We start from the raw sequence: 19501 nt of genomic DNA, 5'->3' as shown, positions 1-19501 counted from the left end.
TAAGGCTGAAGAACGCTATGCAGAGGTGTTTGATGGTGAACTAGGAGAGCTGGCCGGTGAAGCCTACCTGCAGATTGACGACGAAGTGCAACCCACAGTCTTACCGCCATAACGCTTACTTTCGAGATGAGCATCTTGAGCAAATTCGCGATGAAACAGCGAAAGAAGACACGCTATAGGGATGAGTTCGCAGTACTATATGGTTTAATCTTCAAGGGCGAGCGAGTGATCATACCGCTAATCTTACGCAGAGACATGAAAGAAAAGATACACACTTCACATCTGGGCATCGAAGGCTGCCTACGACGAGCACGCGAATGCTATTCTGGCCTGGCATGACTAGCGACATCAAGCAGTATATCGCTGCATGTGATGTGTGCCGCACCTGTGAAGCGAGCCAGCAAAGAGGTGCTTATGAGTCATGAGCTACCGACTAGGCCATGAGAGAAAGTCGGCACAGATCTCTTCTCATGTGACGGGAAAGATTATCTCGTCACAGTCGACTACCGTAGCAACTTCTTCGAAGTAGACCGGTTGAGAGACACGTGCAGTCCAACCGTAATTCGCAAGTTGAAAGCTCATTTTGCGAGATACGGCAGCCCGACACAAGTTGTGAGCGATAACGGATCGCAGTTCACGTCGATCGCATTTCGCCAATTCATGAGAGAACGGGATTTTGAGCACCTGTGCAGCAGTCCCAGTAATAGCAAATCGAATGGGAAAGCAGAATCAGCTGCCAAAACAGCAAAGCGAATCACGACGAAGAGCAACAAATCACGATCCGACCCGTACTAGTGATGTCGGATCATCGTAATATGCCTTCGCAAGCGCTGAGCACAAGTCCCACTCCTCGCCTCTTGAATCGTCTCACACGTACACTTCTGCCTACGACAGCAAGCCTACTCGAACCCAGAGTAGTACACGATCACGAACGCATGAAGCAGCGCATTCAGCAGCAAGTTGACAATTATAACAAGTCAGCTAAAGACCTTTCAGCACTTCACGAAGGTGATACAGTGCGAATGCAACCCCTCGTCCAAGCAAAGCTGGGAGAAAGCCATCGTTTCTTGCCAGCTTGATGAGCGGCCATATGTTGTTCAGACCCCTTCTGGCATCTACCGTCGCAATCGCGTACATCTCCGCAAGACCTGCTAAAATCCACTAGACGAGCTAGTCGCACGCCAACACGTGAAGCACGGCTAAACCATCAATGACCAGAGCGCGTCTACAACACCAACACCAACCACAACCAAAGCATATCTACAACACCGACCACAACCAACACGACACAAGCGGTTGAACAATAGCCAGCACTTGCTGAAGAGAAAACAGCTGCAAAGCAAGCTGACAAAAACAATGACAAAAACAATGATATTGACATGAACAAAATAATGTAAACTCATTCAGGTCGCACAGTGAGACTGCCAAAGTATCACAGAGACTTTGTGACACATTGATTCTGTCATCAATGGTTATATTTGATGATGCATGGTTTTATAAATGACAAGTTCATAGTAATGGAGTTCATAAATATCATGGTATTTATTCACAAAATGCTGGAGTAACTCAGCAGGTCAGGCAGCATCTCAGGAGAGAAGGAATGGGCGACGTTTCGGGTCGAGACCCTTCTTCAGTCTGAAGAAGGGTCTCGACCCGAAACGTCGCCCATTTCTTCTCTCCTGAGATGCTGCCTGACCTGCTGAGTTACTCCAGCATTTTGTGATTAAATACCTTTGATTTGTACCAGCATCTGCAGTTATTTTCTTATAAATATCATGGTAATAGACAAGTGTGTTCACATTGCACAGTAAAGAAGTTTAGGAAATTTAAATAAGAAGTTCAACAATTACAAAAGGTTGGAAGTTTTGCAATTTTACACAGAGGATTTCACCTCCAACTGGAGAAGTTTAGTAACAGCAAAGTGTTGTTTGTGGAATGTTGCTTTTTGTTCATAAAGCTGTCATTGTGATTTGATGGTCTGTATGAGGTTACGAGTGTGTTAACCAAGTTTAAGAAAGTTAGATGAGGTAAAGGAAAGGTACTTTTACTTGAAAAAAAAAGCACATGCGCAGGAGTTTTCTTCTTGGAAACATTGTCTCCAATCAATCTTTACTGAACGCGAGAGTGAGCTTTGTCAATTGCATTTAAAATTATGTGCATCTGTCCTCACTATGCATGTTCTTTCTGCATTTTGTGGTTACCCAGAAGACTGCAGAGGGAATTTAGCTTCCTTTCTTAGCACACTTCATGAACAAAGATACACATTTGGAACATAGAACAATTTTTTCTCAAGGTGGCGCCAGGGAGAGGCAAAATTTTGCAGGCAGCATGCCCGAGAACACTTGTCCATTCATGTTCCGGTCTTTTAAAGCTGAAAACTGTAGTCAGTAGGAAAAAGGTTTTTAAAACATTTAAATGGAGTAGTGATATTACGATTGCCTAATGAACTCAGCAGCTCCAAATCCCCCTCCACCCCACCCCCCCTCCCCTGGTCCCTACCTTGCTGTGTACTCTATCAAACATTTGATGAGCATTTGACAGCACTGGGCCTATATTCGCTGGTCAAAGAGCCAATGGAATGTTGGCCTTCATAATAAGAGGAGTTGAGTATAAGAGCAAAGAGGTCCTTCTGCAGTTGTACAGGCCCCTAGTGAGACCGCACCTGGAGTACTGTGTGCTGCTTTGGTCTCCAAATTTGAGGAAGGATATTCTTGCTATTGAGTGCATGCAGCGTAGGTTTACTAGGTTAATTCCCGGAATGGCGGGACTGTCATATGTTGAAAGACTGGAGCGACTAGGCTTGTATACACTCGAATTTAGAAGGATGAGAGGGGATCTTATCGAAACATATAAGATTATTAAGGGGTTGGACACGTTAGAGGCAGGAAACATGTTCCCAATGTTGGGGGAGTCCAGAACAAGGGGCCACAGTTTAAGAATAAGGGGTAGGCCATTTAGAACTGAGATGAGGAAAAACCTTTTCAGTCAGAGAGTTGTAAATCTGTGGAATTCTCTGCCTCAGAAGGCAGTGGAGGCCAATTCCCTGAATGCATTCAAGAGAGAGTTAGATAGAGTTCTTAAGGATAGCAGAGTCAGGGGGTATGGGGGGAAGGCAGGAACGGGGTACTGATTGAGAATGATCAGCCATGATCACATTTAATGGTGGTGCTGGCTTGAAGGGCCGAATGGCCTACTCCTGCACCTATTGTCTATTGTTTAGAAGAATGAGGGGGGGACCTCATTGAAATGTACAGAATAGTGAAAGGCTTAGATAGAGTGGATGTGGAGAGGATGTTTCCATTGTGGGAGAGTCTAGGACTGGAGGTCAAAGCCTCAGAATTAAAGGACGTTCTTTTAGGAAGGAGATGAGGAGGAATTTCTTTTGTCAGAGGGTGGTGAATCTGTTGAATTCATGCCACAGAAGGCTGTGGAGTCATAGTGGTTATATTTAAGGCAGAGGTAGATAGATTCTTGATTAGTGCAGGTGTCAGAGGTTATGGGGAGAAGGCAGGTGAAGGGGGTTTGGAGGGGTAGATAGATCAGGCATGATTGAATGGCATGGTAAACTCGGTGGGCCGAATTGCCCAGTTCTACTCCTATCACTTATGATCTTATGAAACAAACACGTGCTCCAGCCCAAGACTATTCCATCCATGCATATGGCGATGTCAGGCCAAGAAAATGACAAAGCTCGGTGGTGTCTGTTTCATGATAAACTCATTTTTGCATTTGCACAATGTGGTCTTGCCCCATTTCTGTTCTCCTGACCTGGATATCTGGTGGTTATGCTGACACCTCTACCCACCGAAGGAATTCTCCAATGCCATCCTGACTGCAATCTGCATCGCGGGATATCAACAACATCACCTGGCCAGGCTGACCCCTGAAAATCTACTATTCCTACACTCTTATACTTGAGTATGATTGTGCTATGTGTAGTGAGATTTTTATTGAACTGCATACAAAAAAAAAAGAATTTCACTGAACCTGAGTACATGTGACAATAAAATACTATTGATCAACAAGCACAAAACAATTCCAGTACCTTTCTCCTAATCTATGGGGACTTCAACCAAGTTAGCTTGAAGATGTATCTGACAAACTATCTTCAACACGTCACAATCAGCACCAGAGAACCCAACACAAAGGAGCATGGCATCAGCAAAAGCATCACGAATTGCTGGTCGGTGGAGGCAGAGGACCAGTTCTGGTATTCCTCCAAATTAGTGGACTAGGACATGTTTAAGGATTTGTCAGGGATTACAGAGGCATGAGGCAGGAGCTGGCCAGAATTGACTGGAAGGAGGCCCTAGCAGGGAAGACGGTGGAACAGCAATGGCAGGTATTCCTGGGAATAATGCAGAAGTTGCAGGATCAATTTATCCCAAAGAGGAGGAAAGATTCCAAGGGGAGTAAGAGGCACCCGTGGCTGACAAGGGAAGTCAAGGACAGCATAAAAATAAAAGAGAAGAAGTACAACAAAGCATAGAAGAGTGGGAAGCCAGAGGATTGGGACTCTTTTAAAGAGCAACAGAAGATGACTAAGAAGGGAATACAGGGAGAAAAGATGAGGTACGAGGGTAAACTAGCCAATAATATAAAGGAGGATAGTAAAAGCTTTTTTAGGTATGCAAAGAGAAAAAAAATAGTCAAGGCAAATGTGGGTCCCTTGAAGGCAGAAGCGGGGGAATTTATTATGGGGAACAAGGAAATGGCAGACGAGTTGAACCGGTACTTTGGATCTGTCCTCACTAAGGAAGATACAAGCAATCTCCCAGATGTTCTAGTGGCCAGAGATCCTAGGGTGACGGAGGAACTGAAGGAAATCCACATTAGGCAGGAAATGGTGTTGGGTAGACTGATGGGACTAAAGGCTGATAAATCCCCACGGCCTGATGGTCTGCATCCCAGAGTACTTAAGGAGGTGGCGCTAGAAATTGTGGGCGCATTGGTGATCATTTTCCAATGTTCTATAGATTCAGGATCAGTTCCTGTGGATTGGAGGGTAGCTAATGTTGTCCCACTTTTTAAGAAAGGAGGGAGAGAGAAAACGGGAAATTATAGACCAGTTAATCTGACATCAGTGGTGGGGAAGGTGCTGGAGTCAATTATAAAAGACGAAATTGCGGAGCATTTGGATAGTACTAACAGGATTGTTCGGAGTCAGCATGGATTTACGAAGGGGAAATCATGCTTGACTAATCTTCTGGAATTCTTTGAGGATGTAACTAGGAAAATTGACTGGGGAGAGCCGGTGGATGTGGTGTAGACAATAGACAATAGACAATAGACAATAGGTGCAGGAGTAGGCCATTCAGCCCTTCGAGCCAGCACCGCCATTCAATGCGATCATGGCTGATCACTCTCAATGTACCCCGTTCCTGCCTTCTCCCCATACCCCCTCACTCCGCTATCCTTAAGAGCTCCCTCCAGCTCTCTCTTGAAAGCATCCAACGAACTGGCCTCCACTGCCTTCTGAGGCAGAGAATTCCACACCTTCACCACTCTCTGACTGAAAAAGTTCTTCCTCATCTCCGTTCTAAATGGCCTACCCCTTATTCTTAAACTGTGGCCCCTGGTTCTGGACTCTCCCAACATTGGGAACATGTTTCCTGCCTCTAATGTGTCCAATCCCCTAATTATCTTATATGTTTCAATAAGATCCCCCCTCATCCTTCTAAATTCCAGTGTATACAAGCCTAATTGCTCCAGCCTATCAACATACGGCAGTCCCGCCATTCCGGGAATTAACCTAGTGAACCTGCGCTGCACGCCCTCAATAGCAAGAATATCCTTCCTCAAATTTGGAGACCAAAACTGCACACAGTACTCCAGGTGCGGTCTCACCAGGGCCCGGTACAACTGTAGAAGGACCTCTTTGCTCCTATACTCAACTCCTCTTGTTATGAAGGCCAACATTCCATTGGCTTTCTTCACTGCCTGCTGTACCTGCATGCTTCCTTTCAGTGACTGATGCACTAGGACACCCAGATCTCGTTGAACATCCCCTCTTCCTAACTTGACACCATTCAGATAGTAATCTGCCTTTCTATTCTTACTTCCAAAGTGAATAACCTCACACTTATCTACATTAAACTGCGTCAGCCATGTATCCGCCCACTCACACAACCTGTCCAAGTCATCTTCCTCACACTTCACACTACCCCCCAGCTTAGTATCATCTGCAAATTTGCTAATGGTACTTTTAATCCCTTCATCTAAGTCATTAATGTATATCGTAAATAGCTGGGGTCCCAGCACCGAACCTTGCGGTACCCCACTAGTCACTGCCTGCCATTCCGAAAGGGACCCATTTATCCCCACTCTTTGCTTTCTGTCTGTCAACCAATTTTCTATCCATGTCAGTACCCTACCCCCAATACCATGTGCCCCCAATACCTTGACTTTCAGAAAGCCTTTGACAAGGTTCCACATAGGAGATTAGTGGGCAAAATTAGAGCATATGGTATTGGAGGTAGGGTACTGACATGGATAGAAAATTGGTTGACAGACAGAAAGCAAAGAGTGAGGCTATAAGAAAATAACTGCAGATGCTGGTTCAAATCGATTTATTCACAAAATGCTGGAGTAACTCAGCAGGTCGGGCAGCATCTCGGGAGAGATGGAATGGGTGACGTTTCGGGTCGAGACCCTTCTTCAGACTGATGTCAGGGGGGCGGGACAAAGGAAGGATATAGGTGGAGACAGGAAGATAGAGGGAGATCTGGGAAGGAGGAGGGGAAGGGAGGGACAGAGGACCTATCTAAAGTTGGGGAAGTCGACGTTCATACCACCGGGCTGCAAACTGCCCAGGCGAAATATGAGGTGCTGTTCCTCCAATTTCCGGTGGGCCTCACTATGGCACTGGAGGAGGCCCATGACAGAAAGGTCAGACTGGGAATGGGAGGGGGAGTTAAAGTGCTCGGCCACCGGGAGATCAGTTTTGTTAATGCGGACCGAGCGCAGGTGTTCAGCGAAGCGATCGCCGAGCCTGCGCTTGGTTTCGCCGATGTAAATAAGTTGACATCTAGAGCAGCGGATGCAATAGATGAGGATGGAGGAGGTGCAGGTGAACCTTTGTCTCACCTGGAAAGACTGTTTGGGTCCTTGGATGGAGTTGAGGGGGGAGGTAAAGGGATAGGTGTTGCATCTCGTGCGGTTGCAGGGGAAAGTGCCCGGGGTTGGGGTGGTTTGGGTAGGAAGGGACGAGTGGACCAGGGAGTTACGGAGGGAACGGTCTCTGCAGAACGCAGAGAGGGGAGGGGATGGGAAGATATGGCCAGTGGTGGGGTCCCGTTGTAGGTGACGGAAATGTTGGTGGATGATATGTTGCATCCGCTGGCTGGTGGGGTGGAAGGTGAGAACGAGGGGGATTCTGTCCTTGTTGCGAGTGAGGGGAGGGGGAGCAAGAGCGGAGCTGCGGGATGTAGAAGAGACCCTAGTGAGAGCCTCATCTATAATGGAGGAGGGGAAGCCCCGTTTTCTGAAGAACGAGGACATCTCGGAAGCCCTAGTGTGAAACACCTCATCCCGGGCGCAGATGCGGCGTAGACGGAGGAATTGGGAGTAGGGGGTAGACTTTTTGCAGGGGACCGGGTAGGAAGAAGTGTAGTCCAGATAGCGGTGCGAGTCAGTGGGTTTATAGTAAATGTCCGTCACTAGTCTGTCTCCTGTGATGGAGATGGTGAGGTCCAGAAATGGGAGGGAGATGTCAGAGATAGTCCAGGTATATTTAAGGGCAGGATGGAAATTGGAGGTGAAGTGTATGAAGTCAGTGAGTTCTGCATGGGTACAAGTGGTAGCACCAATGCAGTCGTCGATGTAGCGGAGGTAGAGTTCGGGGGTGGGGCCAGTGTACGTCTGGAACAGGGATTGTTCGACGTACCCGACAAAGAGGCAGGCGTAGCTAGGGCCCATGCGAGTGCCCATAGCTACGCCTCTGGTTTGGAGTAAGTGGGAGGAGTCAAAGGAGAAGTTGTTGAGGGTAAGAACCAGCTCTGCAAGGCGGAGGAGAGTGTTGGTCGATGGGGATTGGCTGGGTCTACGGTCGAGGAAGAAACGGAGGGCTTCGAGACCATCCTTGTGGGGGATGGAAGTGTAGAGTGACTGGACATCCATGGTGAAGATGAGGGAGTGGGGGCCTGGGAACCGGAAGTTATCAAGGAGATGGAGAGCATGTGAGGTGTCTTGGACGTAGGTGGGGAGGGATTTAACCAGGGGGGATAGGATGGAGTCGAGGTAGGTAGAGATAAGTTCGGTGGGGCATGAGCAGGCAGAGACAATGGGTCTGCCGGGACAGTTATGTTTGTGGATTTTGGGTAGGAGGTAGAATCGGGCCGTGCGGGGCTGGGGAACTATGAGATTGGAGGCACTGGGGGGTTGATCGCCGGAGATGATGATGTCAGTGATGGTGCTGCTGATCCCTTTCAGAATGGCAGGCAGTAACTAGTGGGGTACCGCAAGGCTCGGTGCTGGGACCGCAGCTATTTACAATATACATTAATGACTTGGATGAAGGGATTAAAAGTACCATTAACAAATTTGCAGATGATACAAAGCTGGGTGGTAGTGTCAACTGTGAGGAACATGCTATGAGGTTGCAGGCTGACTTGGACAGGTTGTGTGAGTGGGCGGATGCATGGCAGATGCAGTTTAATGTGGATAAGTGTGAGGTTATCCACTTTGGTGGTAAGAATAGGAAGGCAGAGTATTATCTGAATGGTGTCAAGTTAGGAAAAGGAGACGTACAACGAGATGTAGGTGTCCTAGTGCATCAGTCACTGAAAGGAAGCATGCAGGTACAGCAGGCAGTGAAGAAAGCCAATGGAATGTTGGCCTTCATAACAAGAGGAATTGAGTATAGGAGCAAAGAGGCCCTTCTGCAGTTGTACAGGGCCCTAGTGAGACCGCACCTGGAGTACTGTGCGCAGTTTTGGTCTCCAAATTTGAGGAAGGATATTCTTGCTATTGAGGGCGTGCAGCGTAGGTTTACTAGGTTAATTCCCGGAATGGCGGGACTGTCATAAGTTGAAAGGCTGGAGCGACTAGGCTTGTATACACTGGAATTTAGAAGGATGAGAGGAGATCTTATCGAAACGTATAAGATTATTAAGGGGTTGGACACGTTAGAGGCAGGAAACATGTTCCCAATGTTGGGGGAGTCCAGAACAAGGGGCCACGTTTAAGAATAAGGGGTAGGCCATTTAGAACTGAGATGAGGAAAAACGTTTTCAGTTAGAGAGTTGTGAATCTGTGGAATTCACTACCTCAGAAGGCAGTGGAGGCCAATTCTCTGAATGCATTCAAGAGAGAGCTAGATAGAGCTCTTAAGGATAGCGGAGTCAGCGGGTATGGGGAGAAGGCAGGAACGGGGTACTGATTGAGAATGATCAGCCATGATCACATTGAATGGTGGTGCTGGCTCGAAGGGCCGAATGGCCTCCTCCTGCACATATTGTCTATTGTCTATTGTCAGCAGATGTGAATGAATATGCCACAGTTGTCATTGACTTCATAAAGAAATGTGGGATGAGTGCTTATCTACAAAAACATTCTGAATCTTTCCCAACCAGAAGCCCTGATGAACTAGGAGATTCATAATCTGCTGATGGCTAGATCTATGGCATTTAGGTCTGCTGAACCGGAGTCTTACAAAAAGTCCAGGCACAAACTAAAGGTAATTGCAAGTGCAAAGAGACAAATTGTGACTTAGCTGGATGAACAGATGGACCTCGACAGCAGTGGCTGGCCTTGCATTCTAGCCACTCCTCCAAGGTGTGAAACTAAGTAGCATAAATAGCAACAACACTTCACTTCCAGATTAACTTAATGCCTTTTATGCACTCTTTGAAAGGGAGAACAATGAAAACTGACACAAGCCCTCACAACTCCTAACAACTCTGCGATCTCAGGGGCTGACATCAGACCATCCTTCTAGAAGGTGAATCTATGCAAAGCATCTAAACCAGACACCATACTGAGTGCTAAATACCTGTGCAGACTAACTGATTGGAGTATTCAAGGACATCTTCAATCCCTCACTTCTGCAACCTGCTACAAAAGGGTATTTATCATGCTGGTGTCCAAGAAGAACAAGGTGACCTGCCTACATGACTACTGTTCAGTAGCCAGTTTCATCCAACATACCGATGTTCTTTGGGAAGTTGATAATGATGTGAATTAACTCCTGCCTCAGAAATGATCCGGATTCACTTCAGTTTCAATTTGCCTATTGCCACAGCATGTCAAGAGCAGATGATTTCTCTCTGCCTCTCCACTCTACTCTGAACCATCTGGGAAACAGGAATATACACAACAGGCCGCTGTTCATCGACTACAGCTTGGCATGCAAGATAATTATTCCTTCAAAACTTATTAGCGGGCTCCAAGACATGAGCCTCTGTACTTCCCTTTGCAACGTTATCCTTGACTTTCTCCTTGGCAGACCCCAACTAGAGTGGATTGGTAACAACCTCTCCTTACTGACCATCAACACAGGTCTCCGGGCTGCATGCTTAGCCACCTGACTGACATCATGGATGATGATGAGTCAGTTGTGCCGCAAAAACAACCTCTCAGTCAACAAAACCAAGCAACTAATCGTTGACTTCAGAAAGGGGAAGTAGGGAAATCATGTGCCAGTTTCCATTGATGGGTCGGCAGTGGAAAGAGTTATTAGCTTCATATTTCTAGGCCCAGCACATAGATGGAATCATGAAGAAGGTGCACCAGTGCCTCTACTTTAGTCAGAGGGTTGTGAATCTGTGGAATTCTTTGCCACAGAAGGCTGAAGAGGCAAAGTCAGTGGATATTTTTAAGGCAGAGATAGATAGATATTTTTGATTAGTACAGGTGTCAGAGGTTATGGGGAGAAGGCAGGAGAATGGGGTTAGGAGGGAGAGATAGATCAGCCATGATTAAATGGCAGAGTAGACTTGATGGGCCGGATGGCCTAATTCTATTTCTATCACTTATGACCTTATGCTTTCTTAATAATTTAAAGAGATTCAGCATGTCACTAAATACCCTAACGAACTACTACAAATGCACTGTAGAACATATTCTGACGTTGCTTCAAAGGTTAATCTGTGCTAATTGAGAGACTAGAATTAAGCAAATATCATAGATGGATGATGTACTACAGGAAGGGCTAGTTGTAGAGAGAAAATTGTTTACCTTGCACTAAACGTTATTCCCTTATCATGTATCTTTCCACTGTAAATGGCTTGATTGTAATCATGTATTGTCTTTCCACTGACTGTATAGCACGCAACAAAACCTTTTCACTGTACCTCGGTACACGTGACAATAAACTAAAATGTAACTGCACACATGCTGCTGACCTCAGGCCACTCGTCGAAGGTAAGCATGATCCAGCCCATTAATTGGCAGCATTTCCTGTTCCATTATCTAGATGAAGAACCTGAATTAGCCTCTACACCGATTGAAGTTGTCCCTTCTGAAAGTGCAGAAAAGATTGATACAGAAGAAGAGGCCGAAGAACCATCAGATGCAAAGGTACAAGTATCCAATTAAACAATCAGTTTGCACTTAGTAACATTTCAAACATAATTATGATTACCCACATTCTGTGGTTTTGGAATATTGGTATTGGTGTATTGGATTAGAACTTCAATAATGAGTGAGCTTGAAATTGGGTACAAACTCACAATAGACATCAGTCAAAAATAAAGTGCCTTGTTATCTAGCTTCTCTTGAAACATGGAGTTAGAAAGTCATTGAGCTATGCACCAAAGAAACAAGCCTTTGAGCCCAACTTGTCTCTGCTGACCAAGTTGCCCATCTGAACTAGTCCCATTTGCCTGTGTTTAGCCATATCCCTCCAAGACTTTTCTATCCACGTATCTATGCAAATATTGTTTAAATAATGTAATTGTGCCTGACTCTACTGCTTTCTCTGGCAGCTCTTTCCATATACCCACCACCCTCCGTGTGAATAAAATTGCCTCCCGGGTCCCTTTAAATCTTTCCTCTGTCACCGTAAGTCTATGCTAGTGTTAAGCCTACCTCCCTGTAACCATCCCCCTTATCTATGTCCCTCGTGATTTTATATACCTTTACAAGGTCTCTCTCAATCTCCTATGCTCCAGGAGGAAAACAAAGTCCCAGCCTCTCCTTTTAACAAAAGCCTTACGGCCATATTAACATCCTCATGAACCTTTTCTGCACCCTTTCAGGCTTAATGATATCCTTCCCCTCGCTGGACAATCAGAACTGCTCACGAGACTCCAAGTGCAGCCTCACTGACAATATGTACTGTGGCACTTAATAACAATCAAATTTGTATGTTTCCATTTCTAACCCTTTTTTTGTTTCACAATGCGTACTTGCAATTGTTGTCAGACTTTTAAAGTTTTTTTTAACAAATAATACAATTTTAAGTTGCTCATAATTTCACATTATTATAATAGGTGTAAAAGGTCTATTGACACTATTTGGAGAGTAACAGGCAAGTTCTTCTTATGTCCTGATTCTTATGTCCTGATCAACATTTATCCGCCAACCAGTCATAACTTAATGATTTTTATTATGGGCCTGGCACCTAGAAAGATGCAGAGGAAATATGTCAAGACGTTTTCTGGATTGAGGAACTTCAATCAGAAGAAGTCTTTGAAAAGAATTAAGGCAGCTTTCTTTGGAATAGACCATATTAAAAGTTAAAAAATGACTCCATTAAAGTTTTCCAGGTGATAAGAGGTTTTGAGAGGTTAAATGTAATAAACTATTTGCTCAAAGAAAAAATATGAATCTAAAATAAGCGTATTGTTCTTTCTGAGAGCCATAACTGACCAAAGTCTACAATGCCATAATTTTCTACTATTCATTGCACCAATTTTGTCAAAACAATGATACATTTATTTTAATGCTCGGTTTAGATTTAGATATATTATAGTCAGGTGTACCGAGGTACAGTGAAAAGCTTTCCATGCTTTCCAATCAAATTGGATAGTACTATAGATAAATACAATCAAGCCAAACTCAAGTACATACAGTGTAGGTCGAGCAAAGAGAAAGATACTGTGTGCGGAATATGCAAGTACGTATTCACTCATTTTTCATCCTCTCTGGTTTATCAATTATGGCCCATATCTCTCCAAAATGTATTTACGTTTTATTCAACTTTTCTATTATAATCTTGTGTCAGTAGCCACTTATTTAAACTTGTACAAACTAAGGAAAAGTAATTTGTTATTTTAATCATATTCATTTCTTATGTTATTAAAATGTGCTATCCCAATTATGATTTTTCTTTTATTATTTATGTTCTTGAAGAATATAATTTAATTTGAAATTCATTGGCAATTTAATTTTATTGTTTTTAGCTTGCTTTCCTAAATTATTTTTGATGTAACTGTTTCATAAGCTTATTCATCTCCTTTGCCTTATCCGCCCATGCACTTGGTGTATGATCTATTCTGTTATCAGGTTTTCCATTTTCCGATTTCAGTATTTCTATTTTTTTTTAAAATTATGTTTTTGCACTGTTATTTACTTTTATTCAATTTTTTTCTTAAAGATTATAAGAAATTAAAGGATGGATCAATGGATTAAGTTGTTAATGGAGGACAGTGAAATGATTTTGTTGAAAGACAAAACAGGCACAAAGTGCTGCTTTCTATTGTCCTTAAGTTACCATTATTGAATACTTTCTTTTGTCCTTTATTTAGTTTTGTTGCTCATATGTAAGGGGGTAATGGACGTTGATAACATATCCAGGCTGAGCAACATCAACTTTGTGCTGTAGGAAAGGAGCTCCAAAACATTGATAATTTAACTGAACTTAATGGTATATAATGGTATATAATGATTGAATAATGGTATATAGAGAAGAGCTTGCAGATAATTTCTAAATACTTACTGCCTTTGTCTTTCCACGTGGTAAAATTATGTTCTTAAAGGTATGTTAAAATAAGGTCAAGGGTTATGAATGCTTAGTAATGGCACCATCTGTATGGATCCCTCCAATCCCACACACCATCCGGATTTTGAAACATTTCACATTCACAATGCTGGAATTGCTTGCCTAAAACCACAGTTGGAAGTACTTTCACCTGAAGTTCACGAGGGCACCTTACCAAGCCTTTTCCAGTCAATCAATGATGTTCATCAGCATTGCAATATAGTCAGGACATATCTCTGTGCTCCTAGTTACAATTATTTTTATACTTTTTGGAAATTGCTTCTAATAAAAAACGATGTATTTTTCATTTCGATTTTAATTGGGGGTTTTTCAACTGTATAAACATGGCCGAAATACAATCTATTTATGCTTGGGTTGTTTGTTATTCTGCAGGTAACCGAAGAAGAAGAAGAAGAGAAGGAAGATAAAGAAATAATTAAACCCAAACAGGAGCGGAAAATTCCCAATCAATTCAACTTCAGTGAAAGAGCTTCACAGACTTTCAATAACCCGATCAGGGTAAGCCAGTACAATTTGTTCATGGAACCTTTAACATGAGTTGTACCCCAAATCTATCAGAAAGCTAAACCTGGTGGAAGCCAGAATGCAAGCATAAAGATACCCAGAGGCTCAGTTAATACACTTAACAATGTCATCTTATTTTATCTTATGGGCTAATGGTTGCTCCTTAAGGTTCCACAAGGAATCCTTGTTTTCTTGCTCAGCTTGCTGCGGAAAACACGCTATTCTGATTACCTTGGACAAGAAGCACATCCTTCTGTTAATGCTGTGACCAGAACTTCGCACAGCACTGCAAATATGGCCGAACCAAGGTTTTATACAGCTGTAAAATAATGCATACCTTTATCTGCAATGCCCTGTCCAATGATGGTAAGCTCTTTAATGTCCTGCCATTCATTGCATATTTTCCCCTTTCATTTGATCTCCCAAAGCGTAACACATCTCACGTCCAGAGTAAACTTCATATGCCATTTTTCCACCCATTTTTCTAACTGATCTATGTTCAGTTTTATCCTTTGATGACCTTCCTCACTTTCCACAACTACACCAATTTTCCTGTCATCTTCAAACTTACTAATACTCCTATCTACATTTATCACAACAACAGAGTTGGGCCAGGGTAACCAACAACAGTGCCAACAATGGTGCCTGCTATTCAGAGATCTGCTGTTGCATTGTAGAGAAAACCAGCAGGAAATGAACCTGCAGAGAGTTGAAGCAGCAAATATGGGACCAACTGTTATGTAATCAACAGAGAAGGAATTAGTGGAGAGGGGACCAACAGAAAGAACAAGCAAAAATGGGGATCAGCAGAGAGGGAACCAGCAGGGAGATTACAGCAGGAAGGTCATTTTATAGAGAAATATATTTCACAGGAGCCACAACTGCAAAATCCGAGTGTATGGGTGATAAATCTCAATGAAATTGTCTTAGGAGCCTCAGACTGGCACACCGATAAAGTAGGAATCTGAGCTTTTTTAATATTTGGGGATAAACTGCTTTTTGGCACCAGAAATTCCATACCAATCCCTGATCCTCTAAAGAGGACAAAGACAGTGAGATGAATTTAATAAATTAAAAACAAAATCTTGTCTTTTATACTGCTGAAGAACATCAACCTATCTAACCAAACAAAACAGGGTAATAGCTTTGAATCTTTAACAGCAAATTCATCAGTATGTGGTATAACTCAGAGCACCTGAATTTTATGGCAAGAGCAGCTCACAAACTATAAACCATCTAGAAACTGAATTGTAGAAAATCTTCAGAAAAATCTCAGCTGTATTGGAGAACAAATATAATTCCAAACATTGAAAATGAGATGAAAGAATGTATGTCAAATACCAACAAAAACTGCTTAAACAACCAAATATAGGACATCAGAGAGGAAGCATAAAAGAGTCATCCCAAGAAGATATGGTTAAGACCAATAGGGAAAGTAATAAAGACAAGTGATGTGGTATACCATTATCAGAATGGCAATAGATAAACACCAATTTTGTTTTCTCATAAAAGACACTCAATTTAGGATTTAGATTAGGTTTATTATTGTGTGGGAAAGAATTGCAGATGCTGGTTTAAATCGAAGGCAGACACAAAATGCTGGAGTAACTTAACAGGTGGCATCTCTGAAGAGAAGGAATGGGTGACGTTTTGGGTCGAGACCCTTCTTCAGACTTATTATTGTCACATGTACTGAGGTATTGCATGCTATCCAAACAGATCAGATATACTGTACATAAATACAATTGAGTCATCCCAAGTACAATAGATAGAGCAAAGGGGAAGATACAAAATGCAGAATAGAGTTTGCAGCATTGTAGCATATCAGCTTGCGAGGTTTTCCCGCACGTTGCTTGAAAGATTGGAAGATGAATGAACATTAATGCTCTACCATTAAAGTAATATATGCTCATTAGGTTGCTGATGAATGAAAAATGAGTGAATAATACAATTGTAACCCATTATGTACTCCTTTAGAGTGGCAGTAGAAATGGATGTAGTGTTTATTAATATATATTTCAGATAAATACTCAATATTACAGACTTTTTAAAGGAGATTCTTCAATGTGGCAAAAGAAAGATTGATGAACAGCATAAATAAGGAACAAAAGACAATGTAAATTACTAGCACAACCACCTTCACAAGAATTTTCTTTCCCAAGAATTATTTTCCACTTACTGCATGAGGATGCATCAATGGCCAGATTATCTTCTACATTCTGGTTCTCAAATTCCAATTGATTCTAGGCCATTACAGGAGAATGTTTGTGACAAGTATGAAATAGTGAAACATATGGTCCCAAAAACTGCACATGAGAGACTCTGATAATGGTCTCCCCTTCAATGACCTTCTCCCTGTTGTTTAACTGTTGAAGGCCTTGATTTTAACTAACATATTTATTGAATAATTTTACCTGGTCTTTGGTTCTCATGATTATTTGAAGCTTACTGGGACAATAGAGGAGGCTGAAAATACATTCCTGATCAGGTTCCTACTGATTCTCAGAGGTCAGGTGGAATTTTTATTGAGATTTTATTCAGATTGTGATCTATTACTCAAGAAAATACAAATTGGCTGTGTGCAATAAATGGACTTGGGATTCCCCTCAACTTGACATCAATTTTTATCTGGATTGTATTCCACTTTAAAAATGCAATGCAAATTATAGTTATATTGTCCTGTTTACATAACAATATTACCAGAATGATGTCTGGATTAGAGGGTATTAGGTACAAGGTGAGGTTGGACGGACTTGGATTGTTTTCTCTGGAACACTGGAGGTTGCTGGGAAACCTGATAGAAGTTACGAGAAGTCACGAATTACAAGAGGCATAGATAAGGTAAACAATCAGAATCTTTTTCCCAGGAAGCAAAAATCAAATAGCAGAGGGTATTTGGTACCTTTGCTTTAAGGTAAGATGGGCAAAGTTTAAAGGAGATGTGTGGAGCAAGTTTTTCACACAGAGTGTGGTGAGTCCCTGGAATGTGTTGCTGGGAATGGTGGTTGAAGCAGAAATGATAGTGGCGTTTAAAAGACTTTTGGATAGGTATATGGATATGCAGGGAATTGAGGAATAAGGATTATGTGCAGGTAGATAAGTCATGAACACTGCACAATCCTACCTCAGATACTCTGATCTGCAATGGACTTTGTTTTGGTTGCACAACATACATCAGTTTAGCACTCTCATGATTTAGTTAGCTAGTATGACTGATTATTAGCTTATTATATTGCTGGCTATTGAATGCTTATTTGTATGTTAGTGCATTAATGGTCCAGTAAAGCTGTAGCATGTAAGAATTTCATTTGTTCCATTCTTGGTACAACTTGATGTAACTGTAGTGAAAGTCTCAATTTTCTCTGGTGCAGGAAAATGGATGCCAGACGGAACCACCCCCAAGAGCAAGTTTTTCATCAACAGCCAACCAGGTGAAACTGTGCATGCATGTTCTTTTTTAATGGGTGCTCAGTAACCTGCAAAAGTGCAAAATACGATAGATTTCCCACATATAAAATTGAACAGCCTTAGAAAATATGCTTCAGAATGATATCTATTTATCTGACATTTGCCCCTTTGTTGGCAGCAGTGTAGATTTCTTTTGGACTGAAAATCTTTTGATTGTTTTCTGGTGTTTTATTATTGTTTTATTAGTTCCTTAAAAAAGTTTTCTGGTGTTTTTTTGAAGCAATATGTATTATTTTCTTATCATATAAATTGTATGAAATTTGTAGTGTGGATAATAGCAAGGCCAATTGTGTTCAATGTTAGAGTACTGAAAAATCCACACAGCTTTTTGAAGTGTGCAAATGTACAGTTAATGGGGAAATCTATAGCTTTTAGGAACTTATAAAACAATAATGTGAGGATTAGAATTTTTACAAATGAAAACTTTGGCAAATTCAACTAATCTGCATAAAAGTGAAGATGAATTTCACAAAAAAGATTATATAATATTTCATAATTATTTAAATTCAATATATCACCTAATATATTGTTTTTAATAAGGCAAGAAAACAGCCAAGAAAATTCCAATCTAAATAGATCTACATTGATGACACCAAGGGGGCAAAAAAACTGATGTTCATATCTAGAAATATGTTCTCAGTTATGGACTGCTTTTCAGCAGATTGTGTTGTTGCAATCTTTCTTGTTGTATTCAGCATTGAAAGTCATATTCTGGGAAGAACCTTGCTTATTACTTTATATACAATTCTTATGCAAAAAAAAGATTGTTACATTTTGTGGTGCAATTAAGTTTCTAATGGGATTTCTAAATCATACATGCTGTGGAATAATCACATTGGTCATGAATAGTTTTTCCAGAATTCCATGAACTTTAAAAAATATGTTAGTGCTTTCCCTGAAATACTCCTTTAACCTTAATTATGTTTATATCCTTGTTTTCATTTTGTTCCTTGTAGAATAGAATAGAATACTTTATTGTCACATGTGACAAGTCACAGTGAAATGCTATGCTTGCATACCTTGCCAAGTTATGCAAATCTTCACACATAAAGGGCGCTTACAAAATTACAAATCCCCCCCCCCCGCACTAGTTCCCCCTTTGTTCTTCCCCCCCCTCCCCTCCCTCATGGCAGTCACTCCACGCCAGGTCCTCCATTGTCCATTGTTCATCATGGCGGCCCCCCCCCCCACGCCGGGTCCCCATTGTCCATTGTTCTACGCCCCCCTTCACAGCAGTGCCCCCACGGCGGGTCCCCGTTGCTCTTCTCCCTCCCTCTCGGTGGTCCCCCAACGCTGGGTCCTCCTTTGTTCCTTGCCCTGGCAACAGTGTCCTCACTTCCACATGTCCGTCCGTCAGTGCCATCATCGACCGCCATACCGACCTCTCCACTAACGTTGCCAGGTCCTCCCTGGACGCCTCCGTGGCACCGACCCAGGCCAGAGCCGCGGGCTTCGCCAACCCAGGGACCGATGGCCGCGGACTTCGAGGCTCTACCTCTGACCTGCGAGGCGCAAGCGAGGCCCGGCCTCAGAATGGGAGGCTGCACCTCTGACCCGCGATGTTGCGACCTGTGAGGTCCGGGTTTC

At 42.6% G+C, this 19501-nt stretch overlaps 1 protein-coding gene across 4 annotated transcripts in view; it reads left to right on the top strand.

Annotated features, from left to right (window-relative positions):
* dnai1.2 (dynein, axonemal, intermediate chain 1, paralog 2) overlaps positions 1-19501 on the top strand; it is a 113801-nt gene that overhangs the window by 35127 nt on the left and 59173 nt on the right. For all 4 annotated transcript variants that reach the window (XM_078409711.1, XM_078409729.1, XM_078409703.1 and 1 more), the window contains 3 exons: positions 11414-11517; positions 14315-14440; positions 17818-17877. In XM_078409711.1, coding sequence (XP_078265837.1) covers positions 11414-11517; positions 14315-14440; positions 17818-17877 — 290 coding nt within the window. The remainder of the gene's footprint in view (positions 1-11413; positions 11518-14314; positions 14441-17817; positions 17878-19501) is intronic.

The sequence above is a fragment of the Rhinoraja longicauda genome, chromosome 1 (genome assembly GCF_053455715.1).
Source record: "Rhinoraja longicauda isolate Sanriku21f chromosome 1, sRhiLon1.1, whole genome shotgun sequence".
Taxonomy (NCBI): Eukaryota; Metazoa; Chordata; class Chondrichthyes; order Rajiformes; family Arhynchobatidae; genus Rhinoraja; species Rhinoraja longicauda.
The sequence above is the reverse complement of the archived record's forward strand: the minus strand, read 5'-3'. Positions and strand labels throughout refer to the sequence as shown.